The sequence below is a fragment of the Gopherus evgoodei genome, chromosome 8 (genome assembly GCF_007399415.2).
Source record: "Gopherus evgoodei ecotype Sinaloan lineage chromosome 8, rGopEvg1_v1.p, whole genome shotgun sequence".
Classification (NCBI taxonomy): Eukaryota; Metazoa; Chordata; order Testudines; family Testudinidae; genus Gopherus; species Gopherus evgoodei.
In genome coordinates this window covers 18,942,186-18,961,096 of record NC_044329.1, presented here as the reverse complement: position 1 = coordinate 18,961,096, position 18,911 = coordinate 18,942,186, and the positions used below count along the sequence as shown (strand labels likewise).

The following is an 18,911-nucleotide window of genomic DNA, read 5'->3' as shown; positions in this document are numbered from 1 at the left end:
AAAAGGAGGCTCTACTTCAGGGGGATAATTACAAACTTTGGGCCCACTCCAGCAATCCTTGCTCACATGAACAATACTTACTTACAGAAGTAGACTCCGATTTTCATGGGTTCTACCTGTATGAGCAAGTGTTACAGGCATGTACTCTTAAAATCATATGAATTTGCATGGAATATCATAGGATTGGTATGTTAATTTCATCTAATGTTCAGTGCACTTCAATGGAATTTATTCCAACTTCACTTCTTGTTCACTTAAAATATACTAACTAGGCTCTAGATTCAGCTCTGGAGCAGATGATGAGTGGTTCTGAGTGTTTTGAGGCAGTCTCCACTCGGGTTTATGAAGCTGGAGCACACTTCTGGGTATTTGGTTTTCTTTTATTGAATTACTGGTTCTCTCCTCCTCAGCCTGTCCCCTGTTTGGAGATGTTTGTATGATTCAACATAAATGGCTGCAGAATAAATTCCATTAAAAACATCAGGGAACATCCCATGCAATCAAGGACAATTCATTAGGAATTTAAGGCAGTATGGGTTCCAGTTCAGTACTGTGGGCCTTACCCTTTATCTCTTGAGTAAAAATGCCACTCTGTTCCCCTTCAGATCCTGGATTAAACAACATTCACTAACATCTGCTCCTCTCCACTGCTATTTCAACTGTTTTTTAAAAATTATAATAGACCCCTATAGAGGTTTGGGCCGATGGAGAGCTAGTCGGGCTGATAGTCTTACCAACACACTGAAAATCCTGTCAGAGTGGTCCACTTCTCCTAAATCACTACTTACTTTTCTCTGTTGAAAACAATGAAGTCTCTTTGCAGTGACTCCAGGTGCTTCTGAAGACGGCAGCCCTTCCATGTTGAAATAGGAAAAAAAACAGAGGTGAGGACAGTTAGAGTTCACAACTGACACAGGACAGTATCTGAGGTGTTCCCATCCATTAGGCATAAATGGGGTTACCCTTACAAGTAGAAGAATGGCAATCAGGGCAATGTAGTATATTCAACAGTGCTTATTCCATCACAGAAGGTCTCCAATTTTGAGAAAGGATTCATAGAAGAACTCAGTTTACCACAGCTATACAAAGCATGGGATGTGACCCAGAAGTTTTAGCACCACATACGAGTGAGAGCAGCAAACATGTGGATGCAGGGTATTACAACTTGAGAATTATTGTGCAGGCTGCCTCTTCTCACTCGTGCTAGGCAAATATAAAAGTTAGTTAAGTGTAAATTGCTTGAGTTAATGCTGTGGTAAACCCAAAGTGCCTTACAGAATGTATAGTGGGAACCCTCCATCCATTTCTGAAATACCTCCCACACACTTTTAGGGAAGGGAAATAAGATGCATGATTGAACTGTACAAGCGAAACCACACAACAGCTTTGGCCAGGAAATTGGGAAGAATTATTTCAGCAGTTGATTTTACAGGAGGCATTTGAAGTTGGCAGAAGATTAAATCCCCGAACTAGAATTTCCCCAAGTCTCAAATGTGCCATTGGTATCTTTCATAATGATAAGCGACCGAGGCCTCCGTTTTACCTCTCATCTGAAAGAGAGAATTTGCGGAGTGGGAGCTGAAAATGTATAGAAAGCCCTACCTTATTCTCTCTCCTCTTTCATTAGATAAAGAGAGGTGGAAGGAGGAGCAGTCTTGCGTCTAAAGCACAGAATTAGAGGGCTTGCATTATTGTGATTGCCATTTAATCACAGGGCATTAGGCACCTTACAAAATACACAGAGACATTTTTCCCTGCCCTGAAGTGCTGACAGCTTAAGGGTCGGCAGGGCACAACATGTGAGAGCTACAAGCAGCAGGTGAGGGACAAGGAGCAATGGAAATAGATTCATGCAGTTAGTTATGTGCAGGCCTTGTTTCAAAACAGTTCTGTTCCTAGCTCTGGCTTGTGATTTCCCCATCTGTAAAGTGGGGAGAATGATACCCACTCCCCAGGTGTGCTGGGAGGTTTCATTAATGCGATCAAGTGCTTTCGGCACCTAGGATGGATGGCAAAGCGTTAGTATGGAAAGCCAGATTTCCTTCTGCTGTGGCCAGGTGACGAGTTCTGTCGAGAGCCTGCCTCATTTGGGCTCAGTGAAGCTTGATGGAAGAGGTGGGCAAGCCTCAGTCCAGGATCAGTGTCACACCTACGCCAGTCTATCACTGTCTATCAGCAGCCACACACAGACTAGAAACAACAAGGGGGGGGGAAAAAGCCTGCCTGAAGGCCAATAAAACATTCATGAGCCCTAACTCTGACTGGCAAGATCGGTTCTGATAGCTCTGCAGTTTGGCTGCTGCATTCACCTCAGAGACAGCGTTTCACTAGGTCACCTGACACCACCTGCATTCCAGTCACCGGCGCAGGGTAAAAGGAAAAAAGTGACGAATGCCTTCTTTGAACCATTTGTACAAGTCAGACACTGAAACGATTCCTTAAAGAGACACAGCTCCAGCACTCCCTGAAGCCGTGAGCAACAGTGCACCTCTCCTTGCTATGTATGACACAGGCTCCGGTTTAATGCAACCCCCAGAATTCATAACTTTGCGTTTCACTTTTAATTTCCTCTGAGCATTATGATCGGCTGTTGCTTCCTTCATACAGCTGCAGTCCTCAGAGCCATCATTCACACACACAAAGTGGTAGTGATTTGAACAGTAGAGATATCTCGGATTTTGTCACTGCCTGCTGAGAATGAACTTAACCCTGAGGGTCTCCCTGAGAAAACTAGTGTCAGTAAACTCCTGACCTAAATGCACGAAGAAAACCAGTAAGCAGACATAAAATGCCCTGGAAAATCCTATAGCCATGGTCTACATCAGGGGTGAAAGTAAGGCAATACAGGCAGGTACAGCGTACTGGAAAAATATGGCTGCCAGTACAGGCCCGTACCACTGACTTTTGCCTTTTGTCCCCCTCCCCCCCCCAGCCTGGGTGGAAGAGGGGCAAAAAGGAGAAGCTGCTCCGGGGCGGGTGATTTAAAAGGGCATGGGGCTCCGGGCCCTTTAATTCGTGGCTGGAGCCCCAGGGGGCGTGGGCCAGGCAGTGCAGATGGACTGGCTGGGGAACGCTGACCCCCACCTCCGCCCCCTCTGCCCGCCCCTTCTGGGGGGAGAGAAGGAGAGAGGGGAGAGCCAGGCCTGTACCAGTAAGAGCTCAATTTTATTTTCACCCCGAGCTACATGGAGAATATTGTAACGTTTACCTTACACACAAGGGTTTCAACTACTATAAACTAAATTTATTTAAAGATGCTTCTGAGAGAACTGCCCAGACAGTACATTCCTTCTCAACCTCTGATCTCAAAGAGTCCTACCATCAAAAAGGAACAGGAGCCAAGAAGATGATTGCTGCAGACCCTTTCACCTCACACCTTCTACCTTTCAAGGTACTAAAAGAATGAGGCTACAGCAAGGGAAAGTGTGCGCAGGGGAACCTATACCTTTAAAAGGAGGAAACCAGTAGCGGGTTCGGAGGGAGGAAAGAAAGGCCTTTTATAGCAGGGAGGTGATATGCAGGCAAAGAGAGGAGAAGCAGACAGAGAGTCCTGACAGCAAAGAGAGATGGGTGCCAGAGATGAGAAGAGATGGGAAGGGTGCAGTGAAGACCAAAGCATGACCTACTATCAAATCCAGGGAGACCACTGATGTTTAATGACATGGGTTGTCTGTCAGTCAAACCAGCTTCCTTAGAAAACACTGTTTTATTTTGTTTCTTGAGAAATTTTACTTAAAAAACAACATGTTGTTGGAATAAACTTTCCAAATTCCTAGGTTTTTCTCAAAACACAACACATTCTACAGGGTTCTGCTGCCTCTTGGCTGCACTCAACCTGCTGGCAACATTCATTCTGCACAGCTGATTCAGAAGGGGGGGGGGGGGGGAGATCAGGCTGCTTTTGCTTCCACTGATGGAGTAATAAAAAGGACCAGTTTTGTAAATGAAAGAGCTCTTATCCCAGCCAATGATAAAATACTTAAGATGCTAAGAGATTCAGCTGACCTTTAAAATAACTTAATTTTTTAAAAATCCAATTCTATTTACTTAGAGGATCTTTATCATAGAAGAGGGATGAGGGAGATTTCAGCTTTAACAAAGCCCTATGGCACCTATGCAGGGGAGAAATTCCAGCCACACAGAAGCTGATGGGAGTTTTGACATTGACTTCAGTGGGGTCTGGATTTCACTCTAGGACTTTGTTAGGCTCCCTCCTAATGTTATCATGACCTGCCAACATGTTTTAAACACAACTGATTTTCCTAGTCTAAACATGGCCTTGGAAACACTTCACCTTTTAGATGACTGAACTGAAAGGGAGGACAGGCTCCTACCCCAAATTGGCCTTCAGCATCAGGGAAGAGGGACAGCTCAGTGGTTTGGGCATTGGCCTCTGAACCCAGGGTTGTGAATTCAATCCTTGAGAAGGCCACTTAGGAATAGGGGGCAAAAATCAGTACTTGGTCCTGCTAGTGAAGGCAGGAAGCTGGACTCAATGACCTTTTGAGGTCTCTCCCAGTTCTAGGAGATAGGTATATCTCCAATTATAATACAAATAAACTGGGTGGTGCATTGTGTGCCTTAAAAACTGGATTTCCACTTCCGGAGACATAGACTCAACGTCTGGTTTAGTTTGATCACAATTGAAAATGAGGTTGTGGGTGGTCTGATCCTAGCCCATAATGATGATTTGCCCACATTGAAAATCCTGTTGCATGCTTAGCATAATGGAGCCATGTTGGCTGCAGAGAGGCCAGGGTCTGGAATAGTGGGGGAGTCATAAGAGTTTGCTGGTACCTTGGAAGTGCTACTTGGGAGAAGCTTGCAAAACACCTTCCTGACTTGTGCCCAGGTGTGAGAAACTGGAGCGGCACCATTTCCTACCACTCTGACCCAGTCTTGCAGTAAATTATCTCCAGCAAAACATTAGCAGCAGCAAAGTCAGAAACTAGTCCTTCCAGTACTCCATTCCCTGAAATTCAAAGCCATCTGGGACTGTTTAAATCCCAACATTAGCCACCACGGGCAATTCCTCCTCTCCCCCAACTTTTTAAAAAGGAAATTAAATGCAAAATCTATGTTATGAAACATCAAAATTACATAACTAAGATAGAGATTTAGGAAAGAGATTTATGCACAAGTTAATGTTCATTTTACAAATCATGCTGTCCCTGGTGCATATTCTGTCACTAGTACAGAGAGGTTTTGTGACCAAAGCCATCCCAACAGCAACAATCAGACTATTTACATGTTTGCATTTTGCTGCCTCCATGAAATATCAAGCGGGTTTTTGTGCAAAGAAAGGGATTTCCAAGACCGTAGGTACCAGCCTCTCTTTCGCTCTCACCTGTGAGGAATAGCTTTTGTTGGTATCTTTCTCCTTCTTAGCTAAGCGCTTCTTTTTCTTATGAAGAGGTTTGGACTCCAGGATCATTTCTTCAAGTTCGAAGGCTGGGTCACAATTCAGTCTCCCTTTCTATAGGGGAGAGAAAGGTCACCTGAGCTAAATCCACCCTGCCTTGAAGAGGCTCTTACAAACAGGAAAGAACCTGGGAAATAACTCGCTAATGAATAAACCAGTAACAATAATCTAGCCAGTGCTCCTGCTGAAACTTGTACATATTTTATCACCCCCCTCGGTTAGAAGGACACTGTCAAGGTCCAGTGCATCATTCTAAAAATTGCTTTCTCATTTATTCATTGTTGTTTATACTGATTCCTTGGATGCTTCAAAGAGAAATCTAGAGTATTCCTCTCCAGAATTGTCATTTTCTTCCTTAGGTATATATGCATTGGTTTGTTATCAAGGGTCATTTGTCAGGATAAGTGGCTGTTCTAAAGTGGCTAGAACCAAGTCATATGCATAACGCATATCTGAGAGTTCGGGGCTGTGCACATTTTTTTAAATTCTAGAATGATCCCAAGCACGGTTGCTCACAGCAGTTTGTTACTGTGGGATTGCTCATAAGCGCAGCGGATAGGCATGCTAGTTTGTTATTATAGGGTTGGTTACAAGCGCGGAATTCTCTGCACACAGGTTTGAAAACACAGGGTTCTTCTTCGAGTGATTGCTCACATCCATTCCAGTTAGGTGTGCGCACCGCGCGTGCACGTTCGTCGGAAACTTTTTACCTTAGCAACTCCAGTGGGCCGGCAGGTCGCCCCCTGGAGTGGCGCCGCCATGGCGCCCAATATATATCCCTGCCGGCCCGCCCGCTCCTCAGTTCCTTCTTACCGCCGTGTCGGTCGTTGGAACTGTGGAGCGCGGCATAGCTGTCCTCCACGTCCCTAGCTCTCCTAGTTCTCTATCGTTTATCTATCGTTCATCTCTAGTTCCATTATAGTTGTTAATTAGTTTGTTAAGCAGATAGTTAAGTTAAATAGTTGCTAAGTAGTTCTTTGCCGGGGGCTTAGCCCTTCCCGGCACCCGGCGCCAGGCTCATGCCTGTTTCGCCGGGCTTCAAGCAGTGTGCGGCCTGCAAGAAGCCCATGCCTACCAGCGATCCCCACGAAGCGTGCCTGAAGTGCCTCGGGGAATCGCACAGATCCGACAAGTGCCGCATCTGTAAGGCCTTTAAGCCGAGGACAAAGAAGGAGAGGGATCAAAGGCTCCGAACTCTCCTAATGGAGGCGGCACTTGACCCGACGGCTTCGCAGGCCGTGGTATTGGCACCGGCACCGGATCGCTCCGGCACCGAGAAGACTCCTCGGCACCGACCCTCTCCGGCACTGGAGTCAGAGCCAAGGCCGTCGAAGTCTGATACTCCGGCCAGGAAGACCCAGCTAGAGCGCCCGGCCTCGACATCGGCCGTGGCGCCGCCGGCACCATCAGCACCGTTGACTCCGGGCCCGGCGGGTCCGTTGAGTCCGGTACCGCCGAGCTCCCCCATGAGATCTGGGGTTGAGATAGTGGTCCCGTCCACACCGGAGACCTTCGCCTCGGCTCGGGACCTTATTGCCCTGACTGAGCCCACTCGGCTGCCACCCCCGGTACCTCCGGTGCGGGTCGTGTCCAGAGGCAAGCCCATGATATCGGCACCGCCCAGAGACAGTCGTTCACGATCCAGGTCCCGACGTCTTGGGCGCTCCAGATCCCGACGCCGCTCGCAGTCCCGGCACCGGTCGGCATCGAGACGGTCGCGGTCAGGCTCCAGTCGTCGACACCGGCACCACGATTCCAGGAGCGGGTCCCGACGCTACTCGCCGCACCGGTCGACCTCCCGGCACCGAGCTGGTGGCAGGTCCCGGTCTCGGTCGACCTCCCGGCACCGAGCTGGTGGCAGGTCCCGGTCGACCTCCCGGCACCGAGCTGGTGGCAGGTCCCGGCACCGAAGCGGCGCCCGGTACAGATCAGGATCCCGGCACCGTGACAGATCCCGGTCCCGATCCCGATCCCGGCACCGATATGACTCCCGGCACCGGTCCCCGGCACCGAGACGATCCTCCGTGCCGACCCGCGCAGACCCTTACCATCCAGGGTCGGCCCCACCATGGCCCTCGAGACAGCCGTCCGTATCTTCCCAGACGGACAGCGGGTATGCGCTGGGCACCGACAGGCAGGCGGCGCTGTTCGGTGATCCGCCGCTGCAGGACCAAGGCCCACAACAGTGGGGATTCTGGACACCCTGGGCATACCATCAGGCCCAGGGCCCCCAGCAGCTCCCTGCTAGACCGGCGACTGCGGAGCGTAGGGCCCCTGAAGCCTCGTTGTCTCGCCCCCCTCCCTCCCCGGAAGGGGAGGAAGGGTCCAAGCAGCAGGACTCCGCTGCGGCTCCGGAGGCAGAGGCGAGGGCTGAGGAAGACCCTCAGTTAGACACTCTCGTGCCTGGGGTCTCATCTTCCTCCTCCCCGGATGAGGCGGTGGCGGGTACCTCCTCCAACAGTCCCCCCCCGCTGGATCTCAGGGCGCACCAAGACCTCCTCAGGCGCTTGGCTCAAAATCTGAGTCTGCAGGCAGAGGAGGTCTCGGAGATAGAGGATCCAATTGTAACCATCCTCTCTTCTGATGCTCCCACCAGGGTCGCCCTGCCCTTCATACGGACCATCCAGGCCAACGCCAATACCATCTGGCAGTCCCCGGCCTCCATCCCTCCGACAGCGAAAGGAGTCGAGAGGAAGTACATGGCCCCTTCTAGGGGATACGAATATCTCCATGTACACCCGACTCCGGGTTCACTGGTGGTGCAATCAGTGAACGATAGGGAGCATCACGGCCAGGAGGCTCCAGCCCCCAAATCCAGAGAAGCCAGGCGGGTGGACCTCCTTGGCCGTAAGGTGTATTCGGCTGGGGCGCTGCAGCTCAGGGTCTCCAACCAGCAGGCCCTGCTGAGCAGATATGCCTTTAATTCCTGGGTGGCAGTGGACAAATTTAAGGAGCTGCTGCCACAGGATGCTCGCCAAGAGTTTACGGCCATCCTGGACGAAGGCAAGAAGGTCGCACGCACGGCCTTACAAGCCTCCTTGGACGCTGCGGACTCGGCTGCCCGTACCCTCGCGTCAGGAGTTACGATGCGTCGCATCTCCTGGCTGCAGGTTTCCGGACTTCCGCCGGAGCTCCAGCATACCATACAGGACCTTCCTTTCGAAGGCCAGGGCCTGTTTTCTGATAAGACAGACCCCAGACTCAAGAGTCTAAAAGACAACCGGGTTATTATGCGGTCCCTCGGGATGCACACCCCCGTGACGCAGCGTAGACCCTTTAGGTCGCAACAACAGCAGCAACGTAGGCCGTTTTCCCAGTTCCGCCAGCGGCAGGACCTTTACAGGCGCCGCGGCAGGAACGGAAGGCGCAGACAGTCGGGGAACCAAGGGGGGCAGAACCAAGGCTCCTCAAAACCCCCGCCTGGTCCTAAGCCTTCATTTTGAAGGTGCGCCCGAGGGCGCGGTAACAGTTTCCCCTATGGATCCTTCCCCCCCGTTTTCCAACCGCCTTTCGTTTTTCCTCCCGGCGTGGTCCCAAATAACATCGGACCGCTGGGTCTTAAGCATGGTGCAGACGGGATACTGCCTGCAGTTTGTTTCATTTCCTCCTTCCCGCCCTCCTTCCTCGTCCCTCTTCAGGGACCCCTCTCACGAGCAATTCCTTCGGCAGGAGGTGCAGACGCTCCTCAGCAAAGGAGCTATAGAGGCGGTTCCGGAAAACGAGAAAGGCAAGGGGTTTTATTCCCGCTACTTTCTGATCCCCAAGGCCAAGGGGGGCCTCAGGCCTATCCTCGACCTGCGAGAACTCAACAAATACCTCGTGAAGTTGAAGTTCCGCATGGTATCCCTGGGGACCATTATTCCATCCCTGGATCCGGGAGACTGGTACGCCGCCCTCGACATGCAGGACGCGTATTTCCACATTGCCATTTGGCCACGCCACAGACGCTTTCTCCGCTTCGTTGTGGGGGCTCTTCATTATCAGTTTGCAGTCCTCCCATTCGGCCTGTCCACGGCCCCGAGGGTGTTTACGAAATGCATGGCAGTTGTCGTGGCGCATCTTCGGCGCAACCGTGTCCACGTGTTCCCTTATCTGGACGACTGGTTGATTCGGGGCACGTCGGAACAGCAAGTCAACAGCCATGTCCGCGTGATCACCGGCATGTTTGCAAGTCTGGGCCTCTTGATAAACACAGACAAGTCCACCCTGAGGCCCACGCAGAAGGTGGAATTTATCGGGGCCGTCCTGGACGCCACTGTGGGCAGGGCCTCCCTGCCTCTGCAACGGTTTCAGACCATGGCGGTGATCGTTCAACGTTTGCGGTCAGCCCCATTGACGTCAGTGAGGACATGTCTAACCCTGTTAGGCCACATGGCGGCGTGCACCTTTGTGACCGACTACGCTCGGCTCCACATGAGGCCTCTCCAGCTGTGGCTTATCAGTCATTACAGGCCGGCAAGGCAACCGTTAGACATGTTAGTCACAATCCCCCAGAAGGTCTTAGATTCTCTCGCCTGATGGTTAGACCAGTCCGTATTATGTGCGGGTCTTCCCTTCCACCCCTCTCAGCCCTCGGTATCCCTGACAACGGATGCCTCAGATCTAGGCTGGGGGGCCCACCTAGGGGCCCTGCGGACACAGGGCCTGTGGTCCCAGGAGGAGGTGGGGCTACACATCAACATGCGGGAGTTGAGAGCGGTCCGCCTTGCTTGTCAAGCGTTCTGTCATCAGCTTCAGGGTCGTTGTGTCGCCGTGTTCACGGACAACACGACGACCATGTACTATATCAACAAGCAGGGCGGCACCAGGTCCTCCTCCCTGTGCCACGAGGCGATACGACTCTGGGACTTTTGCGTAGCCCACTCCATTCACCTCAGGGCTTCCTTCCTCCCTGGAGTACGGAACACGCTGGCGGATCGATTGAGCAGATCCTTCCTGTCACACGAGTGGTCCCTTCGCCCGGACGTCGCTCTCTCCATTTTCCGGAGGTGGGGTTATCCCCGGGTAGACCTCTTCGCGTCCAAGGGGAACAGGAAGTGCCAAGCATTCTGCTCCTTTCAGGGCAGGGAGCCGGGGTCGATAGCGGATGCCTTCCTCATCCAGTGGTCGACCCACCTGTACTATGCGTTTCCCCCGTTCCCTCTGGTCCACAAGCTCCTCCTGAAGGTGCGCAGAGACAGGGCTCTCGTGATCATGGTGGCCCCGGCATGGCCCAGGCAGCACTGGTACACCATGCTGCTGGACTTGGCCATAGCCGACCCAGTTCCCCTGCCCCTTCATCCGGACCTGATTACCCAGGACCACGGGACTCTCTGTCACCCAGATCTGCAGTCGCTGCACCTAGCGGCGTGGCTCCTGCGTGGCTGACTGGTTCCGAGCTGCGCTGCTCCACGCCTGTGAGAGAGGTGCTCTTGAGCAGCAGGAAACCGTCCACAAGAGCCACATATTCGGCGAAATGGAAGCGCTTCTCCTGTTGGTGCGTAGAGAGAAATCTCCGCCCTATGGAAGTTTCGATAACCGAAATCTTAGACTACGTTTGGTCCCTCAAAGGGCAAGGTCTGGCCTTATCATCGTTGCGAGTCCACCTAGCAGCTATCTCCACCTTTCACCCGGGTGCGGACGGTCGCTCCGTTTTTTCTCACCCGACGGTGTCGAGATTCCTGAAAGGGCTGGAACGTTTATTCCCTAACGTCCGTCCCCCTGCTCCAACCTGGGATCTTAACCTGGTGTTGTCCCGGCTCATGGGGGCCCCCTTTGAGCCGTTAGCTACTTGCTCCCTGCTCTACCTCTCTTGGAAAACTGCCTTTCTAGTGGCTATCACCTCAGCTAGACGGGTGTCGGAGCTCCGAGCTCTTGTGGTAGACCCCCCATATACGGTCTTCCACAAGGACAAGGTGCAGCTGAGACCACACCCTGCTTTTCTGCCCAAGGTGGTCTCAGCCTTCCACGTCAACCAAGAGATTTTCCTTCCGGTTTTTTTTCCCAAAACCTCACTCCTCAGGCAGGGAGCAGCAGCTCCACTCGCTGGATGTCCGTAGGGCTCTCGCGTTCTACATAGAGAGGACTAAGCCCTTCCGAAAATCCCCCCAGCTTTTCGTGGCGGTAGCAGATCGTATGAAAGGGCTTCCTATCTCCTCCCAGAGGGTATCCTCTTGGGTTACGTCCTGTATCAGGACCTGTTATGACTTGGCCCATGTCCCTACGGGCCGTGTGACTGCGCATTCTACCAGGGCGCAGGCGTCGTCGCTGGCTTTCCTCGCCCGCGTGCCCATCCAGGAAATCTGTCGGGCAGCGACCTGGTCATCGGTCCACACCTTTGCTTCCCACTACGCCCTGGTCCAGCAGTCGAGGGAGGATGCGGCCTTCGGAACTGCAGTGCTCCGTGCCGCGACTTCTCACTCCGACCCCACCGCCTAGGTATGGCTTGGGAGTCACCTAACTGGAATGGATGTGAGCAATCACTCGAAGAAGAAAAGACGGTTACTCACCTTTGTAACTGTTGTTCTTCGAGATGTGTTGCTCACATCCATTCCACACCCGCCCTCCTTCCCCACTGTCGGAGTAGCCGGCAAGAAGGAACTGAGGAGCGGGCGGGCCGGCAGGGATATATATTGGGCGCCATGGCGGCGCCACTCCAGGGGGCGACCTGCCGGCCCACTGGAGTTGCTAGGGTAAAAAGTTTCCGACGAACGTGCACGCGCGGCGCGCACACCTAACTGGAATGGATGTGAGCAACACATCTCGAAGAACAACAGTTACAAAGGTGAGTAACCGTCTTTTTCTTGTAAGTGCATTAGAGCACTTCTTCTAATACATAGAGAGAGAATTAATGAGGACATTACAAACTCTAACAATACTACAAATTGTGAGCATCCAACATTGGTAATTATCCCTTTAACAGTCTTAATCACAAAATGAAAATTCTCTCCTGATTTTCCCTTGCCTTGCAGCTCGTGTACTAATATATACCTGTGCAAAGTGTATGCAAAAGTATATTACTTTTCTGATCTAGTGCAAAGTAGTGGAGAATCAGGTGCAGTGTATAGGAGGTTACTCTGATTGTGTAGACACCCTAAATGATGGTTTTTTTTTAAAAATTGTCTTACAGTGGGAATGAATCCTGGCATTATCCTCTTCTGGAGGACTGCATCCCAGTTAATATCAGCCAGATACGGAAAGTCCTGGATATTTTTCAGCTGAGCAAAACGTTCCTCAGGATTTGGCTCAAGCAACTGGCAATGGGAATTAAACACAATAGTTTAGACACCAGGCCATAGGATGCCAATCAGGAGAAAAAGGGTGTATATATATATATATATATATATCAATCACATGGGTGTGAATCTATATCTGTCTATATGTATATGGTGCCTTTTTAAAATGTACCAATTTTGCCTTAGCTCATTACTGATCCCATGATATTCACCCTATTCTCTTTATTCAGTGAATACCTAGGGAATGCTTCAAATACTACAGTAGTAATGCTATGTAGTTACAAAGGAAATTGAAAAGTTCTGAAGAGCAACAATCTGTGTTTATATAGGAATATATACACATGCACACCCTCAAGCCTATCGTTGATACTACGAATATCAATGTTATTTGCTATCTATCAATGTGTAGGAAAAGGACAGAATTTAGGCTACATTGTTATTGACTACAGACCACACAATAAAGTGGGTATGGAGGAAGGGGAATGGGCAGAGTTCTTCTCCTGCTCCTGAACACAGCAGCTGGCCGAGTTGAGTTGGTTTGGGTGGTGATGTAATTTGTTATGCTGTAGGCCAATGGCAAATGATTTCCTCCATTCCCAGATCACCAGGGTAGCAAGGAGGGAGTGGTGCCTCAAAGAGTGCTACTCTTGGTTTGGCAGTTTATGCACCACCCAGTCTCTTAAGAGTGGTGCCGAACCAGCACAATGTAGCCCCTTGTCTACATCACTGACCCTAACTCTGTCCACTCTTTCCCCCCTCTTCTTAGTTAAGATTCTATTCTCCATTAGCTTTCGGGCAGTCGTAACTGACTGCAGTGCCTAGATGGGCAGAGTTAACCTTAACCGTCCAGTTGAGAGTATACTATAAGAGTTAAACAGCCTGACTGTGGCTCCAGGTGTCCACCCACCTGTACAAGCAGGAAGAGTCACCAGCACCACTCCAGAGGGCTGTGTTAGCAACCTGGCATTTCAGATCAGTACACATTAGCGCAGGGTCTTTTTTTAATTTTGGTCAGAAGCTAAGTAGTTTAATCTGTGCTGGCCTGAATTTCACAGCACAGAGATCTCAGTCCATTCTCTGGTCCCACATATCACCCAGTCCAGGGTGCAACACACAGACTCCAGCATCAGAGCCAAAGTAATCTCATTGCTAATGACTCTTCAACTGGGCTGCATACTTGGCTACAGCTCAAGATTTTCCTTTAGTAACGACTCAGTGAGTTCTTTCTTATTAGCAAGTTAAGCGGCGCATCCACCAAGATGTCACCAGATGTCCTTGAGTGTGAACAAGTCATCCAAAGTGCTCTGTTTTGATAGGTTCTTTTCTTTCACAGGGAAACTCAGAAAAATGGAACATGTTCTAAAATGTTTCCCTCCCTCTCTCCAGTTTAAATAAAATTCCTGAGGGACCAGCTTCATCTTCACTTTCTCGGTATTTGGATCTGATTTCTCACTCCACTTCCCCATCAAACTCTACTGAAAATGTATGTGTATTTGGCATTTTATTCTCCTGTCTCCAACACAACAGTGAAATTGGAAACTGCAGATCAAAAAGGCATCTTTCCAAAGGAGACACATCTAATCACAGCGTAGAAAACTCAGTTAACACCAGGGAGGCAGAGGGACTGGCTAGAGTGCTAATAAGGGGGTATAATTAAGAGAAATGAGATGCAAAAAAAAATGCAGGGTATGGATATTAAGAAAAGTTTTAATTGTGAGCTCTATTAGGCTGTATCATAGTCTTCCAAGGACACCGGTGGAATCACAATGGATAGTGCTCTATATTGTTAGGAAGCAACTGGCAGGCTTAATATTTATTTAACGGAGGTATGAAGATGGTTCCTATTACTATTGTATCTAGGCATCCCACAACCTTCAGTGGATTTATCCTCACAACACACCCCTGTGAGGTAGACAAGGACTATTTACCCCCACATTAGAGATGGGGAACTGAGGCAAAGAGAGATTAAATGACTTGCCTAAAGTAATTTGTGATGGAGCAGGAAACTGAACTCAGGACTCTCAATTTCCAGGTTAATACCCTACCCACTGAACCATTCTCCCTTTCTAACATCTATGAGTCTATGAAACCATGGCAGTGGTCCTACTTGTCTTCACATTTCTCAATGAATCCAGTGGGGATTTTTCATACTAGCTATAATACAAGTTAGCAATTGAATTGTGTCTTTCAAGTTCTGTGGTTCAAGATTGCAAGACGTTCTGGTAGCACATTCTAAAATAACCCCATAAAAACACTTCCTCAAATGTAATGAATAAGCTGACAACTTGAAACACCATTTTAGCGTTAGTGCTTGCAAACCGAGTGAGAATGATATAAAGTGGAGGTGCAAAATCTATATACTGTCAGAGTGTGAATGATATGCAGGCTGAGAGTAAACATCACTCACAATTCATTTTCACCATTCCAAGTACTGTGCTTAAACACAAAATGCAAGTAATGTGGGTTTGTTACTAATGATCAAACGCATTGCACCTTAATATGAAATTCACTGGAGATATTTGAATGGGACAAAACTTAACATCCCAGTTGGCCTCACATATAATAAATATTGCTCCTAAACCAGATGCAAAGGGGCACATGGACATTTAAATAAATTGTGACACTGCATTATTAATTCAAGAGGTAGCCTGTGGGATTTACAGCATGTCGTGGTTCAGGAGAAAACTTCCAGCAAAGGTAAAAATATATAGAAATACCAAGGATGTCTGCGTAAAGATCCCTGTGTCGCTGTTTGGCCTGGTTAAACTCAAGCTCAGGTATTAACTATTCCTCTTTCCTAAATTCTCTCATTTCATTTTAATTAAATGGATATTTTTCAATCTTCCTCCTAAAAACACTGCTGTGCTGCATTTCCAGTGAAGAATTGTTCCCATGGCTCTAGCCTAGTCCATGTCTATTTCAGTGGTAGGGATAACTGTACCCAGAGTCTTTGGGAAGAAAAATGGTCATAAATGCTAGGGATTCTTTTACTATTCACACGTAGGGCTAGTCTGAAAAAAATACCAAAAAAAAATTATTTCTCACAATATTTCAAAATGTTGACGGACCCATTTAGCAGGGTTCAAAATGGACTAGTTACCCTTTTCCATGGTATTTTCTGCTAAGACTGTTATTCAAATGGTTTCCAAAATCCTTATCAAATGTTTTGTCTCCTGAAAACCTGCCTTCAGTAAGAAATTGTGGGTTTAGGTTAACAAACAGTTTTTATAACAATTTTGAAAACAATGTTGATAAAAATGTCAGTGAAAATCGAGAAAAACGGTTTCAGAAAATGATATGGGAAATGGAACAAAGGGAGAATATCAGCATTTTTTGTGAAAAGTTTGCATTTTGGAAAAAATGTTTTTTTCAACAAAATAGAAAGCTTTGTGTGAAAAATTTTGACCATCTCTATTCTCTATCTCTTTCTCTAATTCCCCACGGTGATTTCAGAGGGACAAAGGAGGCTCCTGGGCCAGTCTGAAGGACGCTGATCCTGCATATATCCTGAGAAAATGGCAACACCAATGCAAGCTTCCCTGTTACTGGGCCCTCAATGTACCCTGACCTGGAGGTAACACTCAGTAAGGCTTCCAGCTAGTGATTATATCAGTGTGGATATCTTTAGTCATTTTAAAGAGGGCACCAAGAGCCACAAGAAGGTCACTAACTCTGGACCTGACCTGGACAGGATTTGCAGTGGAAGCCTAAGGATTAATCCAAGGGCCAGTGAGCACAATGCACTCTTAGATGTGAATATATCCATTCCCCTGAGTTATCCCGTCTCCCCACCTGCTCTCACCTTTTTGACTAGCGATACCATTTCCTTAGACCAAGCAGCAGGATACATTACAGTAGCTGTCCTGAACACGTGAGCAATTTCGTTTGGCGATGTGTTGGAGCGAATGTGATAGGGCCTCTGTGAAAAACACAAGGAAACCATTTCATTAAAAAAAAAAAAAGTCTTTTGGAAATCTTCCTAGGGCAAAGTCTCCAAACAGAGTCTCTTTGTGCCATTCTCCAAGCCCCCCCATTGCTGCTCTAGATTGAACCATTGAAAGTCAGTCACTGCAGAGGCTAACTCAATTGAAGTAAATAAATTACTAGAGGACTGAATAATAACAAATAATAATAATGAGACACTTGAACAGCAAGATGAATATGAGGGAAAAGCAAAGGGTAGAGCTGTCACCCAGCCGGTATTTCCTTGGCAAAGCCAGAATTTGAACTTAAAAAGACCATTAAAGTGAAATTAATTTACTGGTACTACAAAGGCCAGTACTTTCTCAACATTCTCTGTTAAATGTAAATGGTATTTTCTGTTCATTTTTCAAGTGTGAGAAAATTTTGACAAGGTAGAGGCTAGTGGTTTTTCTCTCTGCTTCTTCTTTCCTTTGGAAAGATAACATCAACAAAGGGGAAAAAAGAACAATATGAAAAAGAACACCTCATAGCAGAGGTAGCTGAACAGAGTTTCACAGGTATGGCTCAGGATGCAGAAGGGCTGTTCATTTATGCATTGTGAATGTCCTAGAGCTAGGAGTGAATAGACCCTTCACTTTCATTTTAGATGCCAGCCTGAATTCTGGCCAGAGATCTTTAGGATATATATGCAAAGTGGAGAGGATGTTGCACCTTTTAACATCTTTGACATATCACTGCATTTGGAGCATGCTAAGTCCAAATTTTCCAGAAAAAAAATGTGCAACCAAGCAGGCAAAGCACAATCACAGTAACAATGCATGTAGACTAATTGCACATCTGACTGGTGCGTGCAACTACGTGCAGCTCAACATTTAACTTGAAATTAATAAGGGAAGTTTGTGTATACAAGGGAAGGATTGCTGTATAACTTTGTTTTTGAAGTTTTTTTAATTCCCAGATTTTTATTAAAATATGTTGGCAATAAGCGTTCATTTAAAAAATAGATGTGAGCAGATACAAATTAATATGTGGAAACAGATGCATTATACTGAATATTTGCAAACAATGTGGGGCAACTCAAGTCTTCCTATAAAAGTTTATCACATTACACTGTGGTCACCACTAGTGTCATCAATTTGCTGTGCTATTATGTTTGAATATACTGCAATATTTTCTACACCTAGATTTGGAAATAACACAAAGTCAAAAGCCTTGGAAAAGTAAGTGCAACAGTGTCACAATCCATTTTCTTTTCTAATGATAAAGTAAGTTTTTATGATTTACATTTTCAAAAGTGATTAGAGATTTTGGTTTTGAGTGCTCGGCTGCAGGAAGGCTGCACTGCACATCTGAGAACCACATCCTTTTATCCTGTCCAAGCTGGGGCCCAAAACTTGAGCCACCCAAAATTCACTTTAAAATTTAGATAACTTTATAAATATATAAAAATTAAAATACATTCTGCCCACACAGCTCCTTAAAAGATAAAAAGTGCTATATGCTGGAAATGTAAATATTTTTGAAGAGTATTTTTTTAATCTCACAAACTGTTATGTAATCTTCTTGCTTGGAAAATACAGTTTATTTCATGCTAAGCAACTTTCCATGTTGCCCACCTATTTTTACAAAATTGTTTAAAAGGACTTATCTAAGATGCACCAAACTCTGCAAGTAAGTTACAGCCAAAGACTGAGGCATGACAGGGCATGAATAGTGTTGTATTAATAATTCACACACAGTGGTTCATGTTTGCTCAGACTGCAGAGCCTTAATGCAATAGTAAAATGATTTTTAAAAAAAATGTTTCTTGCATGTTCTGAGCTCAGATTAAGTTCTATTGCAGTCCCTGCTTTTGGAATTCTTATCCATCAATTAGATGGCTCAGTTTTTACTGCCTAACTTATGTTAACTGACAGGGCATTGGACACTCCAAGAACCTGTCACCCTGAGTTATTCTGCACTGCAGTGGTTTCTTTTTGAATTCTTATGAGTCCATCATAAGAATATCTTGATGAAGATTTGATTCCTGCTGCCTGTTTTAAAACAGATTTTAAAGCCCAGATTCCTACTCGTCTTTTTTTCATCCCTGTTAAAAAGCACTTATTTCAATACAGTATTGAAAACAGTAAAGAGAGAAAACAAAACAAAACAAAAAAACCCCACAACAAATAATAATGAATGCAGCTGTATGTACAATACCCGGCCTCTAAGTAGCTCATAGGCAGTAATTCCTAAAGACCACCAGTCAACAGCAAAGGAATAGCCTGTAGGTTTTGTTGAGTTAAACATCTCAGGTGCTGAAAAATACAGAAAAATTTGTTTGCTTTATTTCAGAGTCTCAAACAGTAATC

At 47.4% G+C, this 18,911-nt stretch overlaps 1 protein-coding gene across 4 annotated transcripts in view; it reads right to left on the bottom strand.

The window, feature by feature from the left end:
- Positions 1–18,911, bottom strand: part of STK32A (serine/threonine kinase 32A) — a 91,639-nt gene that overhangs the window by 1,810 nt on the left and 70,918 nt on the right. For all 4 annotated transcript variants that reach the window (XM_030573900.1, XM_030573899.1, XM_030573902.1 and 1 more), the window contains 5 exons: positions 18,760–18,857; positions 16,439–16,555; positions 12,529–12,654; positions 5,348–5,476; positions 789–853 (listed from right to left, as the gene is read on the bottom strand). In XM_030573900.1, the coding sequence (XP_030429760.1) occupies positions 789–853; positions 5,348–5,476; positions 12,529–12,654; positions 16,439–16,555; positions 18,760–18,857 (535 nt within the window). The remainder of the gene's footprint in view (positions 1–788; positions 854–5,347; positions 5,477–12,528; positions 12,655–16,438; positions 16,556–18,759; positions 18,858–18,911) is intronic.